The sequence below is a fragment of the Triticum urartu genome, chromosome 6A, assembly GCF_056163025.1.
Source record: "Triticum urartu cultivar PI428250 chromosome 6A, HENAU_Tu73, whole genome shotgun sequence".
Taxonomy (NCBI): domain Eukaryota; kingdom Viridiplantae; phylum Streptophyta; class Magnoliopsida; order Poales; family Poaceae; genus Triticum; species Triticum urartu.
In genome coordinates, this window is record NC_141878.1 from 581,421,718 (window position 1) to 581,443,157 (window position 21,440).

A 21,440-nucleotide genomic window follows, 5' to 3' on the forward strand; every position below is an offset into this window, starting at 1 on the left:
AAACGAGCAAAAAGTACGCAACAGGTGGGAGAACATAACAGAGTGTTGTGTGCTAAAATACTCTTAGCCATGTCTGCACTTATTTTGCAACAACTATATTTGGTTAGAGATGTGACAATACTACTCATCTTCTCAGCGATTCTTTGTTTTACCCAGCGATTAAAATCGCCAGAGAAAGGAAATGGCGCTAGGAAAATTTCCCATCAAGGAAGGATCAGCGTTTCGCCCGCGATCATGGTTCTATCAATAGGATTTCCAATACAACCGCAAATTTCTTAGCACTCCTCGGCGGTTCATCTGAATTTATGGACATGTATTTGGGCGATGGCCTCTTTTCTTAAAAAAGAAATTGGCCGATAGCAGGACGCGAGCATTTGAGCATAATTGTCTCTGAAAAACGGCTTCACTTACGGTTGCCCTAGCGGCCCCTTTGTATCGTTTCTGCAATTCTCTTCTTCTTATTTAACAACTCGAGGTAGATCTTCTGTCTTTCAGACACCATATTAGTGTACTATAAGAGCATCTACAATCAGACTTGGCAATCTGCCCCCACCCTCCCTAAACGCCCGCGGGCGCGTCTGTAGATAGCGCCATGCGGCTCCTCATTTGTTCTGCCGGACACCCACACACACCTTAAATGTAATTCTCAAATCCATGCAAACCATGTACGTGGGTCATTTTGGTCAAAATTAGTTCAGTGCACACAAATACAAATTGTTCATACTTAAGATTCCAAGTATGGATGTAATCAACCGTGTTGGGCCGGCAGGGTTGGGGGTTTAGTCTCACCTCGCCGCACAAGGAGCGACACGATTGGCTTAAATAGCCGCGTCGTCCAAAACCGATAAGCTTCTTTCTCACTGTGAGTAGGCTATCAGTGCATACTTTATGAAGGATATGAACTGTCACTATGAACACAAGAGCGAGCATTGATGGCCCTTTTTAAAAGTTAAACCATTTTCCCACTTCCCCTTTGTTCACTTTGTTTTGAATAATTTTTTATCTAGAAGTAATGACCATGGGGCGGTGTCCCGTGGTGGTGACCTTGACCGGTTGGAGCTGTGCGAACAAGGACAAACAGAAAAAAGAGGAGAGGGCTGGTCGGGCAAGGAGGGGGACGGATATGGGTAAATTGGCGTGGGCCCTAACGATCAGTCCGACAATAAGAACGCGCCCAGGCCTCCCCATATCCGCCGCATATTTGGACTGGATATAAGGGGTGCCGATTAGCCAGGCGTTTGAGGCGCCTATTCTGATCGCCCTTTTTTTGACCGGACTGTCCGTCCGAACCCACCGAGCTGTGGATGCTCTAAGATTCTCTCTCACTGTGAGTAAGGCCATCAATGCACCCTTTGTGAAGGATATGAATTTCACAAAGTGAGCATTGATGACTCTACTCTTTCTTAAGTTAATCAATTTTCACTTACCCCTTGTTCTCTTACTTTTGAATAATCTACACCTAGAAGTAATGACAGCGTTCATCCGAGTGTTCGAGCCAGTTTTGCAGCGTCCGGCTGCAGATGGTCTAACCTGCGATCACCCTCTCTTGTAGACTGTAGACGGGGTTAATTTCAGTAGCAAAACAAAACAAAAAGTGAACATAAATACATACCCAAGCATTTCATAAGCAACAACCCCTAGCCAGGCACCATGTCCCGCCTATCTCACGAGCCATGGCCACACAATGCCCCCAAACATATCCCACTTCCACAAATAGGCCAGGCACGGAGGATCCATGCCTCTTCCGTCTAGATACCTCTTTTGCACAGGTACCCCATAACACTAGGCAACCATTTGCATACATATTTTTGATGGTGATCTTTCCACACGTACGTACGTTAAAAAGGCTGTGTGCATACGTACGTCACCACCGGCATCAATTGCATCAGGGCAATACACAGCTGCCTACCTTACGTGCACATTTAAAGCTCCACCTGCGTTACAGCCAGCTGCCCTGCCATCCCTTACGTGCACGAAAGAAATTAACCAAAAGCCGAGCAGAAAAACTGCACACGAGGCCACGCACGCAGCGGGCCGCACAGGGTGGCCACAGCGGTGCGGTCCGCATGGGATCCAGAACACGCGGGACATCGTCACTGTGAAAGCTCACCACACCTCGCCCCCGCCCTTTCGCGGATCCCGTGGCGAAACAGCAGACAGCGTGAGGGTCCAGTGGCTCGCCCCGCCCCATCATTTGCTCGCGCTGGGCTGGCTGGGTCTGGTGTTTGGTGTTCGGCGCGGCGCACCGGGAGCGCCATAGTAATCCGAGCCTAATCGAGTGCTCCAATCCCCACGCCTCCGAGCCTGCCGCCTCGGCTCCGAGTCTAGTCGGACGGATTCGCCTCGCGGTCCCTGTGTTTCCATGCGTATTGCCAGCACGGGCGTGGAGGGGCTTTGTGCGTAAAAAACGAGGTCTTTCAGTATACTTGTAGAGTATATTTTAACTTTGGCATGCACTCCTCTAGTTAGTCTTCTTATTTTCGCGGTTGGAGGCTAACGTCGCATGCCTTGACCTAAATGTGGATATTTCGTGTATAAATAAGCGACAACAAATCAAAATATTTTTTGATACACCGGGGCGCGGCGCCCCATAAACACGATGTTTGTCGTGACCTGGGGCAGTGAAGTGTACGTCTAACTAATGATCTGATCAGATAGACTGGATGTAGCCTCGCATGCCTCGACGTAAATGCAAATATTTTACATACAAATAAGCAACACCATATTTTGCAAAAAAATATCAAAAAATTCTTTTGACACTAGCACACGGTGCCGGTGAACCCTCCCACATCTCCTACGCCAACCTTTTGATGTTGTCGTGACCTGGGGACGGTGAAGTGCACATCCGACTCATTATCCGGCCAAACAATGTTAAGGCAACGTTGCATGCCTCGGAGTAAATGTGAATATCTCGTGTATAAATAAGCATGAATATATCATAATACTCCCTCCGTTCGTTTTTATAAGGCGTTTCAGACAGCTGAGTTTGAACTGTTTAGTACACTGTCTGAATTTATTAAAACGTCTTATATAAGTGAACAGAGGGAGTATTTCTTTTGATACACTAGCGCGCAGTGCCGGCAAACGCCCTCACGTCTCCTACGTCAAGCTCGATGTTGTCGTGACCTGAGACGATGGAGTGCACATTGAACTCATGATCCGATCAGAAGCCCGAAGGAAACATCGCATGCCTCGGCGTAAATGCGAATATCTCGCATATAAATAAGCAGCCACATATAAAAGAAATCTATGATGCACTGGCGCGCGACGGTAAATAGGTCTCCTACGCCAGCCTCGATTTCATCTTGACCCGAGACAATGGAGTGCACATCCGTCTCATGATCCGATCAGACAGCCTGGAGGTGACACTGCATGGCTCGACATAAATGTGAATATTTCATGTATAAATAAGCAGCCACATATTAAATGTTTTCCTAGGATGCACTAGCCTCACATCAAAATATTTATTGAGACGCGCTGGTGCGCGACGCCGGCAAGCGCACCCACGTCTCTCCCACCTCAGTCTCGATGTCATTGTGGACTAAATGCGAATATTACACGTATAAATAAGCAACCATATATCAAAATATTTCTTGGGATCCGTAGGACAGAAATAGCCTTGAGGTTGTTTGACACATTCTTCTTCCAACAACCATTTTTTGTCATAATATCCTAGTGTTCTACTTCTACCACTGGCAGCAAGCCAGACTAGAATGCCACTCTACCAAAATAGCAGGTTCCTGGGGCGCGGTTCTGCAAAAAGCACTGCGGCGCCCGCCTGTCATCCGAACCTTCCTGAACCCGGCTCACGATTCCGAGCCGCGGATCAAACCCCACCCCACCCCCACCCCCACACCCCTCCCTCGCTCCCTGTCTCCCTCCCCTGTCCCATCTACTCTACTCCTCTCTTCCTCCGAGGCGGTGGTGCTACCCGAGCCCAGCCACCCAGGAGCTCGCTCGCCCGCCCGCTCGCCAGCGCTCGGGGCGCGCGCCCGCACCCGCCCGCCCGAATTCGGCGCGCCTCCCCGCCAGCGCGCCGCGGCCGATCGAGCATTCCCGGCGCTCCCGCCGGCCGCCCCCTCGCTCGATTTCCGCGGGATTTCCGGAGCCCCGGGCCGCGGGACCGCCCCCAGCCGGTAATGTGGCCTCTGATCCCTTCGTTCCCCGCGAATTCGCGCCCGATTCGGCCGCCTCCCCGACTGATTTCCGCTGTTTTGGCTCTTCAGAATGGCGCAGAGCAATTGGGAAGCGGATAAGATGTGAGCGAGCTGCTTCCTTCCTCCCTCGCTCCCTCGATGTGTTGTTTGGGGGTGGGTTTTTCGCTGCTCTGTTTTTGGCTAATTTTTTGCTGGTGGTGGCGGTGCAGGCTCGATGTGTATATCTACGACTACTTGCTCAAGCGGAACCTGCAGACGACCGCCAAGGCGTTCATGGCGGAGGGCAAGGTCGCTGCTGACCCAGTTGGTGAGCATCCATCCCCAGCTGCCGCTTAGCTGTCTGAGTCCCTGTGCTGTTTTTCCGGGGTTAGGTTGGTTTGTGAGGGGCGTGCGCCTGTAGGTGGGGACGGGAATTCGGAATGTGGAGTGGTTTGCCACTTTCCCATTGTTCTCAGCTTAGGTTGCTCTGGGAATTCGAGTGTAATGGTGGGTTCGTGCTAGCTAAGTAGTAGGGCTGGGAATTCGTCATCTTAATTGACCCAGCGGGCAGTTTTGTGCCAAATCAGGGCAGGGAGTTCAAGGCCTTGAAGGTGGCTTTGCAGAGTTTTGGGGTGAAATTCGGCACGGTTGCTGGGTACACGGGGTGGAATTTTGAGAGTTCGAGCTGAATGAGGTGGAATATATTTTCAAATTTCAAGAGAGGTTTGAGATCTTTGAGGTCACGCTGGGCGCATGGCTTTTGGGGGAGTCATTCCCTGAGCTGTGTAAGTAGTCTTCAGTAACTATCATTATCACGAGGACGGCGGTAATTGTGGTGCATTTGTGTTCTGGATGTTGTTTGCATGCTTTTACTTATCTTACTTGATCAAGGCTACAATTTATTATACCTGCGCTCGGTGGCTTAATTAACTCTTGTGTTGATCTGGTTTGTTGGGAGTATTTCAGTTACTTGGCTGTTAGCGTCTTTTGTTGGGAGTACATGAATGTATTGTATGGATGTGCTGTGCTGTGCTGTGCATGCATGCAAAGCAGAACTGAATAGATCTTTTGTGGTCTTGTTCATACAGCAAATGTGAATTATCTTGGGATATCATTACCATACAGTAATGAGTTTCTTGATGGCTGTTATTTCCAAAAAAAGAGATCCATGGGCAATAGCACCCTGGACATATTTTTATAGAAGAAGCCCACCCGAGTGAGGTGTCAGAAATTCGTTCCGGACGGGATTCGAACTCTGGACGCAGGGTGCACCACTGTGAACCTTGGCACTAGGCTACTGCCTAGTTGTCAATTCGCTGTTATTTCTCATAGTGATGATTTGGATCATGTCAATGTGTTCTGTTTTGCTTAAATTGGGTTGAGGATTCAGATAGATTTACTATGTCTAGTAGGGTTAATTATACGTGTGAGTTCTTCAGATATATTATATAGATGAGTTGACGATGCATCTTTTCACAAGCTGTTGAGAGTTGTCACATGTCAGTCATGCATTCTATTGAATGCTACTAAAGAAGTAAACAACCTATAAATAGAAATTAAGAATGTACAGTTTGACCTGTTAGTTTCTCAAGTAATAACGGTTTAGAGTTTCATTGCCATGGGGTGCATACCTATTTTGAATGGTACTGTAGTTGTATAGCAGAATTGGTTGCGCACAGCTTCTAGAATCTACATTAGTTTATATCATGATATGAACAGTAGTAATCAACGTATCCTAAAGGCGCCTATCTACCACATGGCTAGTGGCACTCTGGAAAGAGAACTAGAGTGGAAAACAGCACCACACATGCAAGGTAAAATTAGTAACATGAGCATACTGGACAGGCACACAATGCCATACATGGGAATTGAACTCATATCCTTAGGAAATGGTGTGAAACAGAGTATTGCCATTTTAGTCATATCCTTAGGAAATGGTGTGAAACAGAAACAGTTGCTGTTTTAGTACCCTGTGTGCCGTTTTAATACCTTCCAACACCTTATGCATGTGGTAGTCATTCATTTTATTAATTATATTGTTGTTATTATTATTATTATTATTATTTTATAGATGTAGAGGAGACTCATCCAAATACCACTGTGGTTCATTTTGACTTGTCATGCAGCAATTGATGCTCCTGGGGGCTTTCTCTTTGAGTGGTGGTCTGTCTTTTGGGATATATTTATTGCAAGGACAAATGAGAAACATTCGGAGGTTGCAGCAGCTTACCTAGAGGTAGATTGGGAATTGCCAATTTGCGTAGTCACTCACCATGCATGAGTTCATATTTTGATAGGACATCCTTACGCCATCTATATTTCTTTGAATACAGGCACAACAAATAAAAGCGAGAGAGCACCAGCAGCAGATGCAGATGCAACAATTACAACTCATCCAACAAAGGCATGCTCAAATGCAGCGAACTAATTCAGGCCACCCTTCGCTTAACGGTCCAATAAATGGCCTAAACTCCGATGCCATTCTGGGGCCATCGACAGCTAGTGTTTTAGCTGCTAAGATGTACGAAGAGCGCTTGAAGCACCCTCATCCAATGGACTCCGAAGGATCGCAGCTTATCGATGCTAGTAGGATGGCTCTTCTTAAGTCGGCTGCAACAAACCATACAGGGTGATCCTCCAGATCTCAGCCCAATTTTTTGATAGATTTTTCAAAAAGAGAAGACAGATTATGTATTTGTGTGTTATTGTTATTCTCACTAAAACATTTTTTTTTTTGGAAACAGGCAATTAGTTCCTGGAAATCCTGGAAATGTATCTACTACGCTGCAACAGATTCAGGCTCGGAATCAACAAACAATTGTGGGTTACAGCACCCCTTCTTGTTTTATTTTAGTTCACAGTTTCTTCCATTAGTCACTGAAATGAATACTCTGATTTCTAACAGGACATTAAGAGTGAAGGCAACATGGGTGTAGCCCAAAGATCTATGCCCATGGATCCATCTTCCTTATACGGACAGGGAATAATTCAGCAAAAACCTGGATTAGGTGGTGCAGGTAGCTTTCCTTGATTTCCTTTTTAGAGTCAGCAATTGGCAAGAAATGCATTGCTGTGTCAAACTTGCTGTCTTTCCTGTCTTTTTGTCATAGAATTGCGGGAACCAAATTTCTAGATGAAAGCTTATGCAATTTTTATGCTTCAAAGTGCATCGTTACCATCTCTTGTTTCTATCCTGATAAACACCATTTTGAATGATAGGTAACCTATTACGCTTATTGTATGATGGCGTAGATGGACTTCCAATAACCCTCTTAATTTAACTTTCCTTTTATCTTTGTGTAGCATGAGTAAATTTGTGCAATAGCTTTATAAAGTTAGAGGCTAATGAATATAGAAGCCATACTAAATTTGTTTTTCTGAGGTTTTTTAGTCGGTGGGACTATCTCCTGGATATAACGTGATATATTACTTAGCAAATGTTCTCAAGATGAAAATTATCGTTCTCTCGTTTTGTTCATTCTGCTTTTGTGGTGAGGTGTCTTTTCCTGTCAACAGGACTGAACCAAGGAGTGAGTGGTCTACCCTTGAAGGGCTGGCCATTAACTGTAAGTTCTACAAATATTTATTGCCTCCCATATACTATGTTCTTGAATCTAATTACCATCTTACAGGGAATAGACCAACTTCGGCCAAATATAGGTGCCCAAATGCAGAAGCCATTTCTTTCAACACAGTCACAGTTCCAACTTATGTCACCACAACAGCAACAGCAACTCTTAGCACAGGCTCAAGTACAAGGGAACCTTAACAACTCAACTAATTATGGGGATATGGACCCCCGCAGATTTACGACATTGACCAGGGGTGGCATGAATGGTAAAGACGGACAACCTGCTGGGACTGATGGCTGCATTAGTTCCCCAATGCAATCAAGTTCACCAAAAATTAGAGCAGACCAAGAATATCTCATGAAGGTTTGTCTATTCTGGAAGTTTCTATTCCTTACATGGAGTTTGGTCTTAAGAGGTTATTTTATTTAGCTGTATACTGCTGGAATCTAACTATGGCGGAAAGTTATCCAGATGCAGCAAACATCTTCTCAGCAATCACAGGAACATCTTCAGCAGCAGCAACAGCAGCAGCAGAATCAGCAACAGCAGCAGCTAAATCAGCAGCAAATGCAACAGGTATTGACATCATGCCCAACCCAGGAAAAGACACTTGGCACAGTATTGTTTTTCTTTGTTGGTTTCCTTGGGAATAGTTCTCTTGGAAATAATGCCTGGAGGGAGTACAATCACGAAAAATCTATATGGAGATGACTATGGAATTTGTCGACTTAGTTATTCCATTGAAACAAATCTAAGTAAACTCCATGGCATTAAAAGTTTCAAATTTCATGTTTGTCTCCGCTCCCCCTCTCCCCACCCCCACCCCATCCCCCGTCCTCCTCTTTTGGGCGCACATGTGTGGGGTGATTTCCTGACAAGTTATTGACCTTCGATTTTGTTTCTTTACGAGCAACGTGCCAGTGCATTGCAACGGATCCAAAGTAGAATAATTCATGTCCACAAACTTGAAAGAAAAACACTCTAGTTTTGGTATATATGTATCACTAAAAATTTATTACGTTTCACTCAAAATATATTCCTTGGGCTGTTTTGATGAGGTGAGGAAGGGATGTGGTTGGTTTCAAGATACTAAGGGGTTTTCTGCAAATTGGAGCAGAGAAGTGGGGTATTGTTGTGAAAATGCCACAACTTACCTCACAGTCATTAGATGCAGATCTGATGGTCAGAAATGACGGGATGGTAGACACACCATCATCACCAACTGAGTCTTTTATAGGAAAAAGAAACTAGTAAGATGCCCGTGCATTGCATGGAACAGCAAGATTGGGGGTGGATGGCGCCGGCAGCGGCCATCACAACAGATTGTTCCATGGCCTTCTGGATGTGGTGGGGAAGAGATAGGGCTGATTGTGAGAGACAAGGAGTTGTTTGTAAATATGAAAACAAGTGTCGGGCATCTTTTTGCAAAACTGCAGCAGTTTGCTTTGTATGCTTCAGATCTAGATCTGACGGCTACTGTTGAAAGATGGCAGGCACACCATCATCACCAACTCAGATTTTTATAGGAGTAGAGAAAGTAGAGAGTAGAGATTTTGTCCTACTATTTCGAACTAACTGGCGGCTACTGCAATTAACATCCCAAGTATCCATATCCATAACATTTCATGTGCTCAACATGTTGTTAACCTCAAATGTATTTTCCTTGTATTTTTTTGTTTCAGCTATTTGAACTAATTAATGCTGACTAGTGGACTGATTTTCCATGAAAAGATATCTGAATGCTTAAATTTGCTTCTTTGTGATGTAGTCATGGTTATCTTATATTATATCTGCTTGGTGTTATGTAACTATGTTTAATTGTTTATCTCCAGAACAACAGAAAAAGAAAGCAAGCGACATCGTCAGGCCCAGCAAATAGTACTGGAACAGGAAATACGGTGGGCCCTTCAGCCAACTCTCCACCGTCAACTCCATCCACACATACACCTGAAGGGCTTGCAGTAGCTGGCAATATGCGCCATGTTCCAAAAAATTTAATGATGTATGGTGCGGATGGAACTGGGCTCGCATCCTCTTCAAATCAAATGGTAGCTCATTTACCTTTTCTCATCTAATATGTTGTGCTGGATTTGTCTTACAGCCATTCTACGCCAGTTAGATATGTAAGGTTATTGTTTTATGTAACAGGATGATCTTGAACCTTTTGGTGATGTTGGCTCATTGGATGACAATGTTGAATCTTTCTTGTCCAATGACGAGGGAGATGCAAGGGATATTTTTGCTGCACTTAAAAGCCCAACAGAACCTAATCCACCTGCTTCAAAAGGTAGCACTTATGATGTTTTTAGTATTTGCAAACATCACATACATAACATACCCTTTTTTGTTTAGGTTTTACATTCAGTGAGGTTAACTGTTGGCGAACAAGCAACAGCAAGATAGTCTGCTGCAATTTTTCTTCTGACGGCAAGATCTTGGCAAGTGCTGGACATGAAAAAAAGGTACGAGTAACTGCCATGCTATAAATGAGCCTTTTTCTATGAAGAGTGGAACCTGCTTGCCTTTGGTGTTTATGGGTGTGCTTCCTTACTTGATTTTTGTTCTCTCAGGCTGTACTTTGGAATATGGAGACTTTCCAGACACAGTATTTACCAGAAGAGCATAGTCTCATTATCACTGATGTCCGTTTCAGACCTAACTCTACACAGCTGGCAACTTCATCTTTTGACAGAACAGTTAAACTATGGAACATTGCAGATGTAAGTTAGGCTTATCAGTTTATGTATGTGCCAGCAAAAAATATCTGTTAGAACAAGACTGAGTTTTCTGGAAATTCATAAATTTTGGTTCGAATTTTGTGAATCAAACTCAAAAGTTGTTCTAATTTTTTCGTATGAACGGGATCCAACCATACTGGTAGGTATCTATTCAATGCAGCTAGCCTAGTGGCAAGACCCCCCACACACAACCAGTAGATACCGTGTTCGACTCTCATGCAAGGCATGTTCTATTTTCACGCTTTTAAGCTGTGATACCAACATTTCAGTGTTTCTTTTAGAAAACAAGGCTAGGCAGATACGGTCACGGGATTCCTGACCAAGCGATACAACAAACAAGCAACAGCACCAAGCTGCTCATGTGTTTGGCATAGTTTGTGCTTTTCCTTTTTAGAAACCATTCAAGAAAACAGAAGAAGTTTGTCCAGTTTAAATTTTTACTACCAAAATCCGATTTCCAGTGAGTTTCGCCAAATGTTGCCCAATATTGCACTCCATGGCATGCTGACAAACTATTGCTCAGGGGTGCTGTTTTGCTATGCCTCACTGCCTTGTATAGCAACATAAGCCACAATATGCTCAAGCACAGTGTGTCTAAGTACTGATCTGTGCTTACTACTAGAGTACGGGAAACGGTGGTGGAAGTTATTTCAGTTATCCGTATAATTCGTTACTCAGATTATAATACGAGACATGACAATTGTGAAAATAAATTAGAGCATAATACAAATGTACTATCGGAGGTGAATGCATCCACTATGTGATGATTGTTTAAGTGTGCTACCATCAGACCCCTGAATTTTGAACTAGCTGTATGTACATATGTTTGCATTTTGTATATTGCCTGAAACTTGAATTTCTTGTTTGGCAGCCTGCATTCTCGCAGCATACATTCGCCGGGCATAATTATAGTGTTACGTCACTAGATTTTCATCCAAAGAAGACGGAACTTTTGTGCTCTTGTGATGGCAATGGTGAAATCCGATACTGGAACGTGACTCAGCATTCCTGTATTCGTGTCATAAAGGTTGGTACTCTTCTTTAGGTCCCCTGAAAATCTTCTTAATAACTTATATAATGAACAAAAAATATATGATTGAATAATCTGTCTTTTTGTAAGTCTGACTACTGTTTTTTGGACAGGGTGGTACTGCTCAAATTCGTTTCCAACCTAGCACCGGACAGTTTCTCGCAGCTGCTAGTGAAAGTGTTGTCTCCATATTTGATGTTGAAACACATACCAAAAAGTACACCCTGCAGGTCTGTTTTTCAACACAAACGCATCGATGTTGCACTGTTTCATCTCTTTCATGAGAAGTTTATCTGCAATGTTTTCTGTTATTGCCTCCGCAAATGCACATTCCAAATCCCTCGTCATTGGGAGTTTTTTTTTTAATGTGGCTGTGCTTGTAATCAATCAGATTGTACCAAGTAATCATGAAACTTAAGCGTTGATTATAATCTCAGGGCCATAACACAGACGTGCAGTCAGTGTGCTGGGACAACACTGGGGAGTACCTTGCGTCTGTCAGCCAGGATCTAGTTAAGGTGTGGTCAGTATCATCAGGAGAGTGCATTCATGAGGTCAGCTCAAATGGAAATAAGTTCCATTCTTGTGTGTTCCACCCAAGTTATACCAATCTCTTGGTGATTGGAGGCTACCAGGTAGTACTTGCTCTTCCATTGAGTTTTAAATTTTAATATTCTGCGTTAGGATTATGTCCAATGGTTTTGTGAAGTGTGCACCCTTGTATTATTTTTGCCAATGAACATCTTTAGTCATTTTCGTTCTTCTCGGCTGACAAGGAATTACTCTAACATAAGATTGCTAGTAATTTCCTACTCCCTCATATGCTACTTAAACTCTGATGTGACTGTTTTGTGTTTTATAGTCACTAAAAATTTATCGTCGGCATTTTTGTCGGTGCAGTCCTTGGAGCTATGGAACATGGTAAAGAACCAAAGCATGACGGTGCCGGCTCACGATGGTCTGATTGCGTCGTTGGCACAATCACCGGTAACCGGTATGGTGGCTTCTGCGAGCCATGACAACTCCGTCAAGTTGTGGAAGTAACAATAATAATAATAAAGCCGATGCGCCTAGATAGTTTTTCTTCTCCAGATAAATTGATATTCCATCAGTCGAGGCATAGAATGAGTTGTTATCGATTGTGTTGTACCTCCATCAAGGCGAATAAGGAAAGAGTAGCTTGGCTGGTTGCCCGCCGCGGTCGAGCTGTTTAGGGCTGATTGCGGCGAGCCTGCGGAAGGAACTGTATGTATCTTGATAGGTGGTGTGTATGTAGCGTAAAGACAGGAAAGAAGAAATGTAACATTCCGGTGCTTAACTGGAAGGACTCATTGCAATTAGCCTCTGTCGGTTGGTTGTGAAATCTGTGGGTCTTGCGAGCAACAGTATATGGTAAGTTAGTTCTGAGTTACTGCTGCTGTTCGTGTTTGATCTTCTGCATAAAATTGGTACGCTGCTGCTAGCAACTATTGGTATGCATGCTCCAGTTTGTCAGGTTTTGAAGTGTGCAATCCGTCAGGTTGAGATGTCAAGCTGATAATTTAATCACTAAAAGGGATAGTGTTATGTTACAGCTTCAGAAGGAATTATTTATAAGTCGGTTTTAGCAATGAGGAAATGGACTAATATTTGTTTCGCAATTTGGCCTTTCTTTTCCGGACGGAGTCAGTACTTTTTTTGCAATGTCACATGCATATGATGTTCGTTTGATCGTGTTCAACAACTATTTTTGAGGTATTCCACAACTTAATTTTGATTGTGTTCCGTGACTTATTTTAGTTTGTGATGAACATATTGTTTGATCTTCTGCAAAAATAAATAAAAAATGTCCATGTGGGTGTATAGGAGTACTAGGTTGACAATTTAGCTAGCTAATTATGTATTGTATGTGATGGAAAATATATGCACAGAAACTACATCCGCATATGAATCCAATGACATGCTATTTATGACATATAACACCTATTTAGTTAATTAAATTGATGATCTAAAACTACACGCCCGTCCTATACACCGAGACGGAGAAAGTGAAGTCATGATCCCACAGCACGCCAAAGGCAAACCAGCCAAAACGTCGAGCGGCCGTCGGTGGTTATAAGGGGAAAGCAGGATTATCCTTAATTAATTAACAACCATCAGCCCGACGGCCCCGTCCCTCTCACTGACTCACACCACACCAGCTCGCCCCGCCGGCTCCGTCCTTTCTTCTTCCTCCTCCTCGCTGCCGGAGACCTGTCCTTTCGGATCCACCTCCGGTGCGTGGTCGGGGCGGGGCTCGTCGGCGTCCGTGGCTACTGCAACTAATATCCCTAGTAATCAGGCTTGAAATCAGCTTCTTTCTGATGTACCCAAAGTTATTATATACTCCCTCCTTTTCAAAATAAGCGTCGTGGGAGGGAATATTTGCTTGGCACTATGTACCTATGTTTAATTTCTTATTATCTCCACAGATACACCTGAAGGACTCTGAAATGGCTGACAATATGCGCCATGTTCCAAGAAATTCAATGATGTATGGTGGATGGAACGGACTCGCATCCTCTTCAAATCAAACGGTAGCTCACTCTCACGCTTTGCTCGATGTAACTTACGGCCATTATACGTGGGAAAGATATGTAAGGTGATTCTTGTGTCTACCAGGATGATCTCGAAGATGTAAAGGGCATTTTTACTCAACTTAAAATAAGCCTGTCAGAGCCTGATCCGGCGGCTTCAAATGGCAGTAGTGTTTCTGATGTTCTCCAGTATTTTGCCAACACCATCGTGTATGTAACTCGCCCTTTTTCGCTTAGTTTTCACCTTCAGTGAGGTTAACTGCTGGCGACCAGCAAGCAGCAGGAAGTTAGTCTGCTGCAACTTCTCTTCCGACGGCAAGATCTTGGCAAGTGCTGGACATGAAAACAAGGTACGAGTAAGAGTAACTGCCATGCTGTGTGAACCTTTTTTCTCTTATAAGATTGAAACTTCTGCACCTTTGGTGTTCATGAGTATATATGGTGCCTCATTCGATTTTTGTTCCCAGGCTGTAGTTTGGAACATGGACACTTTCCAGACACATCATTTACCAGAAGAGCATGCTTACCTTATCACTGATGTCTGTTTCAGACCTACCTCTACACAGATGGCAACATCTGCTTTTGACAAAACAATTAAGCTATGGAATGCTACAGATGTAAGTTATGCTTAGCTTTCTGGAAGTTCAAAATTTTGGTTCAAATTTGTGAATAAAATCTGAAAGTAGTTTTTTTTAATATATGAACCGAACCGAACGTCCGAACCACATGGGTATATCTATTGAATGCAGCTAGCCTAGTGGCAAGGCCCCACGCGGCACGCCCACAACCATACCTTGTTGGTACATGTCAGTGATTTTTCTTTTTTGGAAAAACAGGCTAGGCAGATATGTGTATCGTAACCCAGACCAAACGATACAACAAATAAGCCTCGGCACCAAGCTTCATGTGTTCGGCGTAGTTCATGCTTCTCTTTTACGCAAGTAATCAATAAATTGGAAAACTATTGTCCAGTTTAAATTTTTACTGCTCAAATCTACTTCCCCTGAGTTTTGCCAAAGTTTGCCCAACATGCACTCAATGGTATGCTGACCAAATATTATTTAGGGGGGCCTATTTCTTTTATGCCTCATTACAGAAAAGGCTCAGCTCGAGTCTGAAGTAGGCTCGGACCTAACCCGACTTTGAATTAACAAAGCTATCAACCGGCCAAGATTACATGAAACATAATACAAATGACATGAAAAGAAACATCAGGAAACGCCCGAAAGATACAATGGGGCACTCTCCACAACTTACAACACATCGCAAAGCTAGTAACTAGAGATACAGAGATAAAGCACAACTAGCAGAAGCAAATGACCACAACTCTCAGGCGCCAAGGACAAAGAGCAATAGAAGCACCGCTGGGACAACTTGAACTGAATGGACGGCAAGAACAAGGATGAACACTGAAAAGGTTGAACGCAACACCTCCCTCCACCACCGAAGAGGGTCACAACCCTCACAACACTCACCGTCGGACTTGGGAGATGCTCACCGAGAGCTAGAGAGAGCCAAACTCAAAATCCAGGGCACCCACAGATCTTGACCTTCGTGGCGAAGACAGCTCACCATGCCGGACACACTGACCCGGACCTAGAGCGCCTGACAGCAGCAGAGAGGCGGACAACAGGGCGGCGGGACAACACCTCAGCACTACACCCGCAGGAACCAGCCGCCGGCCAAAACCCCTACCTTCAACAACCCACACCTGAATCCATAGCTCCCCAGGCAACACCTCTGTGGAGGGGATGACACGCATGGTGCCACCGCTGCCCAACCAAGCCAGATTTTGGGTTTTCACCCGGGAGAAGAAACAGAGGTGGCAAGAAAAGGAACCACGACACCGCCTCCAAGAAGAATACGACACTCGAAGCCGACGTCGCTGTCGGGCCGAACCTAGGGTTTCCCCCGGCCCCGATCTACACCACCATCCCCAAAAGCACCGGATCCAGCAGAAGCCGCTGGCAACAGGCGCAAAGGGGAAGGGGTGGGAAGGAGGGAGCAACAAACCTTCAGATTTGGCGAGGAAGAAGGCCTCCACGCTGTTGCCGCCAAGCGCCGACACCCCACCACCCCTTCAGTCGAGGACGCCGACCTGAGCCCCTTGCACACACCGTCCAGGGCACGAACTGTGACGCCGCACCGGCAGGGGCCGCCGCCCTGTGGATCCATACCTCCGCGAACGGAGCGACGAAGGCCTTGCCGTCACCGTCACCGGTGGCCGCGCGGGCTTGCCCGGCGACCTCCTCAGGTGGCGGCAAGGAGGGGGAGGAGATGTGTAGGTGGCGGCTCTTGAAACCCTAGCCGCCGCTCGAGTCGCCCACGCACTCGACTTCTCAGTACTAAGATGTACTTACGGAAATCTGTTGGTGCTCCGGGAGCGCGCGCTCCTGCGCGCAAAAATATTTTTTGAAATGCCAAAAAAATTCCAACAAAAAATTCTATGTGTTCTTTGTCACATCCAAGTGCTACATACAAATTTGTGGGCAAAAAGATTAAACATTTTGTCCTGTGTACAAAAACAAAATGAACACCAAATGTTACCCCAAAATGTCACCCTAAATTTGTTTTTTTTCACCGGAGAAAAGCTGCTGCTCTGTTTCGCATAATTTTTTTCAAGGATGCTTGCGACACTAATAGGAACATCAACAAAAAATTCAGAATTTTTTGAAAACATTTACCATATATTTTTTGTTTACTATTCATGTGGGAAGTGCGTGCTCCCGGGAGCCAAAACGCCATTCTCGATGTACCTAGCACTACAAGAGTACTGGAAAAGGCTGTGGAGGTTATTTCAGTTATCTATATTATTCATCACTCGGATTATAATATGAAACATGACTATTGTGAAAATGAATTAGAGAGCATAATTCATACTCCCTCCGTTCCTAAATTTAAGTCTTTGGAAAGATTCTACTATGAACCACATACGGATGTATGTAGATGCATTTTAGAGTGTCGATTCACTCATTTTAAACCGTATGTAGTCCATAGTGAAATCTCTACAAAGACTTATATTTAGGAACGGAGGGAGTATATGTGTATTATCTGTGTGTTTGCACTTTGTGTATTGCTTAAAACTTCAATTTCTTGTTTGGCAGACTCGATTCTCTCATCATACATTCTCTGGGCATAAATATCCAATTGTGTCACTAGATTTTCATCCAAAGAAGACAGACCTTTTGTGTTCTTGTGATAGGAATGGTGAAATCCGGTACTGGAACGTGACTCAGCTTACCTATCTGGGTGCCATGAAGGTTGGCACTCTTCTTTCTGATCCTTTAAAATCTTCTTAATAACTTATACAATATGATTGAACAATTTGCTGTTTTGTAAGTCTGACTTTGGACAGGACGGTCCTCTCGTTCGTTTCCAACCTAGCACTGGACAATTACTCGCAGCTACTACAGGAAATGTTGTCTCTATATTTGACGTTGACACACATACCAAAAAGTACACCTTGCAGGTCTGTTTTGAGCACAGATGCATCAATGTTGCAACGTTTCATTTCTTTCAATGAGAAGTTCATTTGCAATGTTTTCTTCTGTTGTTGCCCCTGCACATTCACATTTCAAATCCCCTGCCTCTCTCTCCCTTCCTCACTCTCTCTTTAAACAATGAAAAAAATAGTGCGCTACACAAAATAGTGTCGCCCCCTAAAAATATGCTATTGGCATATGCTATAGCATGCTATAGCGTGCCATTAACGAGACATTGTACACTGATTAATTTAGCAAGACAATTTCCTTCACGCTAGCACGCTATTAGCGGTGCTATAGCGCACTATTTTTCCAGTGCTTTTAAATAAGCCCGTGACTGCAATCATTAAGTTTGTGCCAAGTAATCTTCAAACTTGAGCGTTTGATTATAATCTCAGGGCCATAACATAAGCGTGCAGTGGTTGTGCTGGGATAACAGTGGGGAGTACCTGGCATCTGTCAGTGAGGATCAAGTTAAGGTTTGGTCAGTATCATCAGGAGAGTGCATTCATGAGGTCAGCTCAAATGGAAATGCGTTCTATTCTTGTGTGTTCCATCCAAGTTATACCAACCTCTTGGTGATTGGAGGCTACCAGGTATAGCACTCGCTCAAACATTTGAGTTTCAAATTCTTTACTATCTTCATTTGAAGCATGTCTAATTGTTTTTGCGAAGTGTGTACCCTTGTACTTTTCTACCAGTAAAGTTAATTAGCTATCTTTAGAAATCTTCATTTCTTCTTTGTTGTTAAGGTTTTTTTCTAATTATAATTTGAAGGCTGCTAATATTTCCCTATAACATCCATATGCTAGCCTAAGCTATGTTGATATGTTTTGTAATGTTTGGGTCCTGTTATTAGCTTATATAACATGTTAACAACAAATTTTGATGTTATTGTTTTCCGTACTTTAGTATCATATACGGGGTAATCCTCAACACAAAACTCTTTAAAATGGGGTAAAAGTTGGCAAAAGGCGCTGTAAATTAGTAGACGTAAATTATCCTGTGAAAGTGGCAAAAATCCCAAGTACCAGCCTCTGATATTACTGTTAGTAGACATAACTCCATCGGCCCTTTGTCTGGCAAAACAACCAGTAGAGGAGCTATATATCCGCAACATAAAATTCGTTAAAAGGGTTAAAAGTTGGCACACCAATCACTAATGGGGTAATCCGGATGAAAAATTGTTAAATGAGGTAATTCGCGTAAGAAATGTCAAAGTAAGGGGGTAAATACTGGAATTCACTCAAAATTTATCGTCGGTGCAGTCTTTGGAGCTATGGGACATGGTAAACAACCAAATTATGACGGTACAAGCTCACGAAGGTATAATTGCCGCGTTGGCACAATCACCGGTAACTGGGATGGTGGCTTCCGCGAGCCACGACAAATCTGTCAAGCTGTGGAAGTAAGAATAATATATGAGAGGAAGGAAGTGTATTTATCTCGATAGGTGTGTATATGTGGCGCAAAGATAACAAACATGAAAAGGACTAAAGTTGCCCTCTCCCCGCCCCCCTGTTCCGTTTTATGAATGCTTGTCAGATGTAAGATGTAACATTTCCTGTGCTCAACCGTAACTCATTTGTAATCGTGATCTCTTTGTAATCAGCAAAGTTGTGAAATCGTCGTGTGTTGTGAGCGACAGTATATATAGTAAGTTAGTTCGAGTTGTCGACTCTTGCTATGTGTGCTCCAAATTGTCAGGTTTTATCTGCCACTTCTGCTTCAGTACAACCCTCTATACCCCCTTCTAATTAAGGATAGTCACTACCTTGCTCGCTTCTGTGTGATTGAGCCACAATTTGTCGCAAGGAGCGGTAAATAGGTATATCCACCGTCTTTCCCTAAAAAAAGGTCTTTCCACCGTCTTTGGTGCCGTCAGCTTTTTCTCAAACTTGTGAATCTTTTTCGGTTTCATGATTTTTTTTTCAACTTTTTTAGTGAAAGTTTTTCTAAAATCTGTACAAAATTTACAGTTTTTTTTTACAAACTAGCGATTTTTTATAGGTAGAAATTTTGTTACAAAAAGATTCCCAAATTTTAAAAAAAGTTCACAAATTGGTGGATTAATTTTCTTTTTCAAAATCTCTGAATATTTTACAAAACTATTACGAAAAAAGAGATGCACTTTTTGGAAATCCGCGAATGCTTTGTTCGGCACAACGGGAGCAATGTCGTCGCCTAGTGAGGGCCAAGCCCTAAAAGTTTTTTTTTTCTTTTCTATCTTTCGTTTTATGTTAATTCTTTTTCTCTTTTCTGAACATCATTCTTCTTTTAGAAATCTGTTAAAAAAATTGAAATATTCTTGGGAATGCCAAAAAATATTCTCATCTTTAAATTTTGTTCAAATTTTTAAGAATGTTTTCATCGATTTTTTTGTTCACAAAATTAAGATATGTTCGTGTTTAAAAACTAGTTTATTTTAAAGTACATGTTCTGAAATTTGTGTTCAACATCAATCGTTAGGAATTTGTTAGCAATTTTGAAAAATGTGTTTGATTTTATAAAATTTTCATACACAATTTATAATTTCAAAATTATTGAAAATTTTAAAGAAATGGCCAGAACATAAGAAAACGTTCATGTTGATTGATAATGATAGAAAATGCGAATAATAGAATCATTCAAATTAAAAAAACTACATTGTCAGAATGCACCCGTTAGCCTAATCTAGCACACTCCTCTGAACTGGTGGTTTTCTGGACTATGGATAAATGTCTCTTCTTGCAGCTGTATGGCACGGACATATGAGGCATAGGTCTGAATGACTTCTGACACCGTTTGCACATCGTGACATGTCCGACCATTTATTGATCCTTTTTCACCGAGAAACCATAAGAAAATGCAAAATTTGTCAAAAATCCAAATTACCTGGCATAATGCCTTGAATTAGTCATAGAATATGGTGGAAATTTGTTTGGGTCATTTGCTGGATGCCGAAAAAATGTTATTTCAAGCGAATCCTTGTAGCCTACGTGAACACCCTCCGTCGCAACATACTTGAAATGACCCCAACTTTTGCAAGTAGGTGGGCATGACCATGATAGGCATCCATGCCTGGTTTGCATGTCTTTCGACACTGTATGCAAGTTGTGATACGCCTGACCATATATCGGTATTTTTTAACATAGAAAACTCCAAAAAAATGCAAAATTTGTCAAAAACCCAAAAAACTTGCATGGTGCCTTGTATTGTTCATACAAGGCCATGAAAAGCAATCAAGCCATTTAAGGGATGTCAAGAATTGAGGTGCTCCCAAACGGACCCTTCTTGCCTATCCGAACACTCTCTGCTGAACATATTATTATTTTAAAAATCTCATTACTAACCGCAACTTTTGCAATAGGTGGGTATGCCCATGTGAGCCATCCCTGTCTGGTTTGAACGACATTCTACCCCGTATGCATGTTGTGACACGTCCTACCATTTATCATCTTTTTCCCACGAAGAAAACTCTAGAAAATGCAACTTGTCAAAAACTAAAAATTGGCGTGGTGCCGTGAATTAGTCATACAAGGCCATAGGAAAAAATTGGGGGGCGTTTAAAGTATGTCGAGAAACAACGTGCTTTCAGACGGAGCCTTCTAACCTACACGAACACCGTCCTTTCAACATGGTGTATTTTTGGACATCCTTAAAATGACCCCAACTTTTGCAACCATGTAGGAATGCCATTGGTAGGCATACATATCATGTTTGAACAATTTCCGACACCGTATGAAAATTGCGACACGCCTGACCATTTATTGGTCTTTTTTAACTGAGAAAACTCTATAAATTGCAAATTTTGTGAAAAACAAAAAAACCTGGCATGGTACCTTGAATTGGCCATACATGGCCATGAAAATAAAAAGTTGGGGCCATTTCAAGGATGTCGAGAAAGAATGTGCTCTCAGACGGAGCCTTCTTGCCTACTCGGAACAA

The 21,440-nt window shown here is 43.1% G+C and overlaps 2 protein-coding genes across 4 annotated transcripts; both read left to right on the forward strand.

Annotated features, from left to right (window-relative positions):
- The first annotated feature begins 3,855 nt into the window (after nt 1-3,855).
- Nucleotides 3,856-12,887, forward strand: LUH (LEUNIG-like protein). Its single transcript, XM_048680858.2, has 18 exons — nt 3,856-4,136; nt 4,227-4,259; nt 4,367-4,464; nt 6,263-6,372; nt 6,470-6,765; nt 6,881-6,956; nt 7,042-7,153; nt 7,653-7,702; nt 7,769-8,071; nt 8,180-8,284; nt 9,541-9,756; nt 9,857-9,995; nt 10,061-10,170; nt 10,279-10,428; nt 11,318-11,473; nt 11,590-11,706; nt 11,914-12,111; nt 12,377-12,887. Exons 2-18 carry the CDS (start codon nt 4,228-4,230, stop codon nt 12,518-12,520), a joined length of 2,412 nt encoding a protein of 803 aa, XP_048536815.1. The 5' UTR covers nt 3,856-4,136; nt 4,227; the 3' UTR covers nt 12,521-12,887.
- Nucleotides 12,888-13,043: 156 nt separating this feature from the next.
- LOC125515393 (transcriptional corepressor LEUNIG_HOMOLOG) lies at nt 13,044-19,240 on the forward strand. Of its 3 annotated transcripts, none has more exons than XM_087528993.1 (8): nt 13,044-13,829; nt 13,927-14,031; nt 14,117-14,195; nt 14,269-14,381; nt 14,499-14,648; nt 17,136-17,291; nt 17,372-17,500; nt 17,912-19,240. In XM_087528993.1, the coding sequence occupies exons 2-8, from the start codon at nt 13,948-13,950 to the stop codon at nt 18,113-18,115; spliced, it is 915 nt and encodes a 304-aa protein (XP_087385119.1). In that variant the 5' UTR covers nt 13,044-13,829; nt 13,927-13,947; the 3' UTR covers nt 18,116-19,240. The 3 variants fall into 3 exon arrangements, with proteins under 3 accessions (XP_087385119.1, XP_048536817.2, XP_048536816.2); XM_048680860.2 differs by having other exon boundaries at nt 13,044-13,788; nt 17,933-19,240; XM_048680859.2 differs by having other exon boundaries at nt 13,044-13,788; nt 17,912-19,239.
- The last annotated feature ends 2,200 nt before the right edge of the window (nt 19,241-21,440 follow it).

Bases quoted from the DNA above. Each gene is read 5' to 3' on its own strand.
- LUH (XM_048680858.2), top strand. From the start codon at position 4,228: ATGGCGCAGAGCAATTGGGAAGCGGATAAGAT. The intron at 4,260-4,366 runs GTGAGCGAGCTG...GTGGCGGTGCAG, and splicing joins AATTGGGAAGCGGATAAGAT to GCTCGATGTGTATATCTACG. The intron at 9,996-10,060 runs GTAGCACTTATG...TTTTTTGTTTAG, and splicing joins TAATCCACCTGCTTCAAAAG to GTTTTACATTCAGTGAGGTT.
- LOC125515393 (XM_087528993.1), top strand. From the start codon at position 13,948: ATGGCTGACAATATGCGCCATGTTCCAAGAAATTCAATGATGTATGGT. The intron at 14,032-14,116 runs GTAGCTCACTCT...TGTGTCTACCAG, and splicing joins CATCCTCTTCAAATCAAACG to GATGATCTCGAAGATGTAAA. The intron at 14,196-14,268 runs GCAGTAGTGTTT...TTTTTCGCTTAG, and splicing joins TGATCCGGCGGCTTCAAATG to TTTTCACCTTCAGTGAGGTT.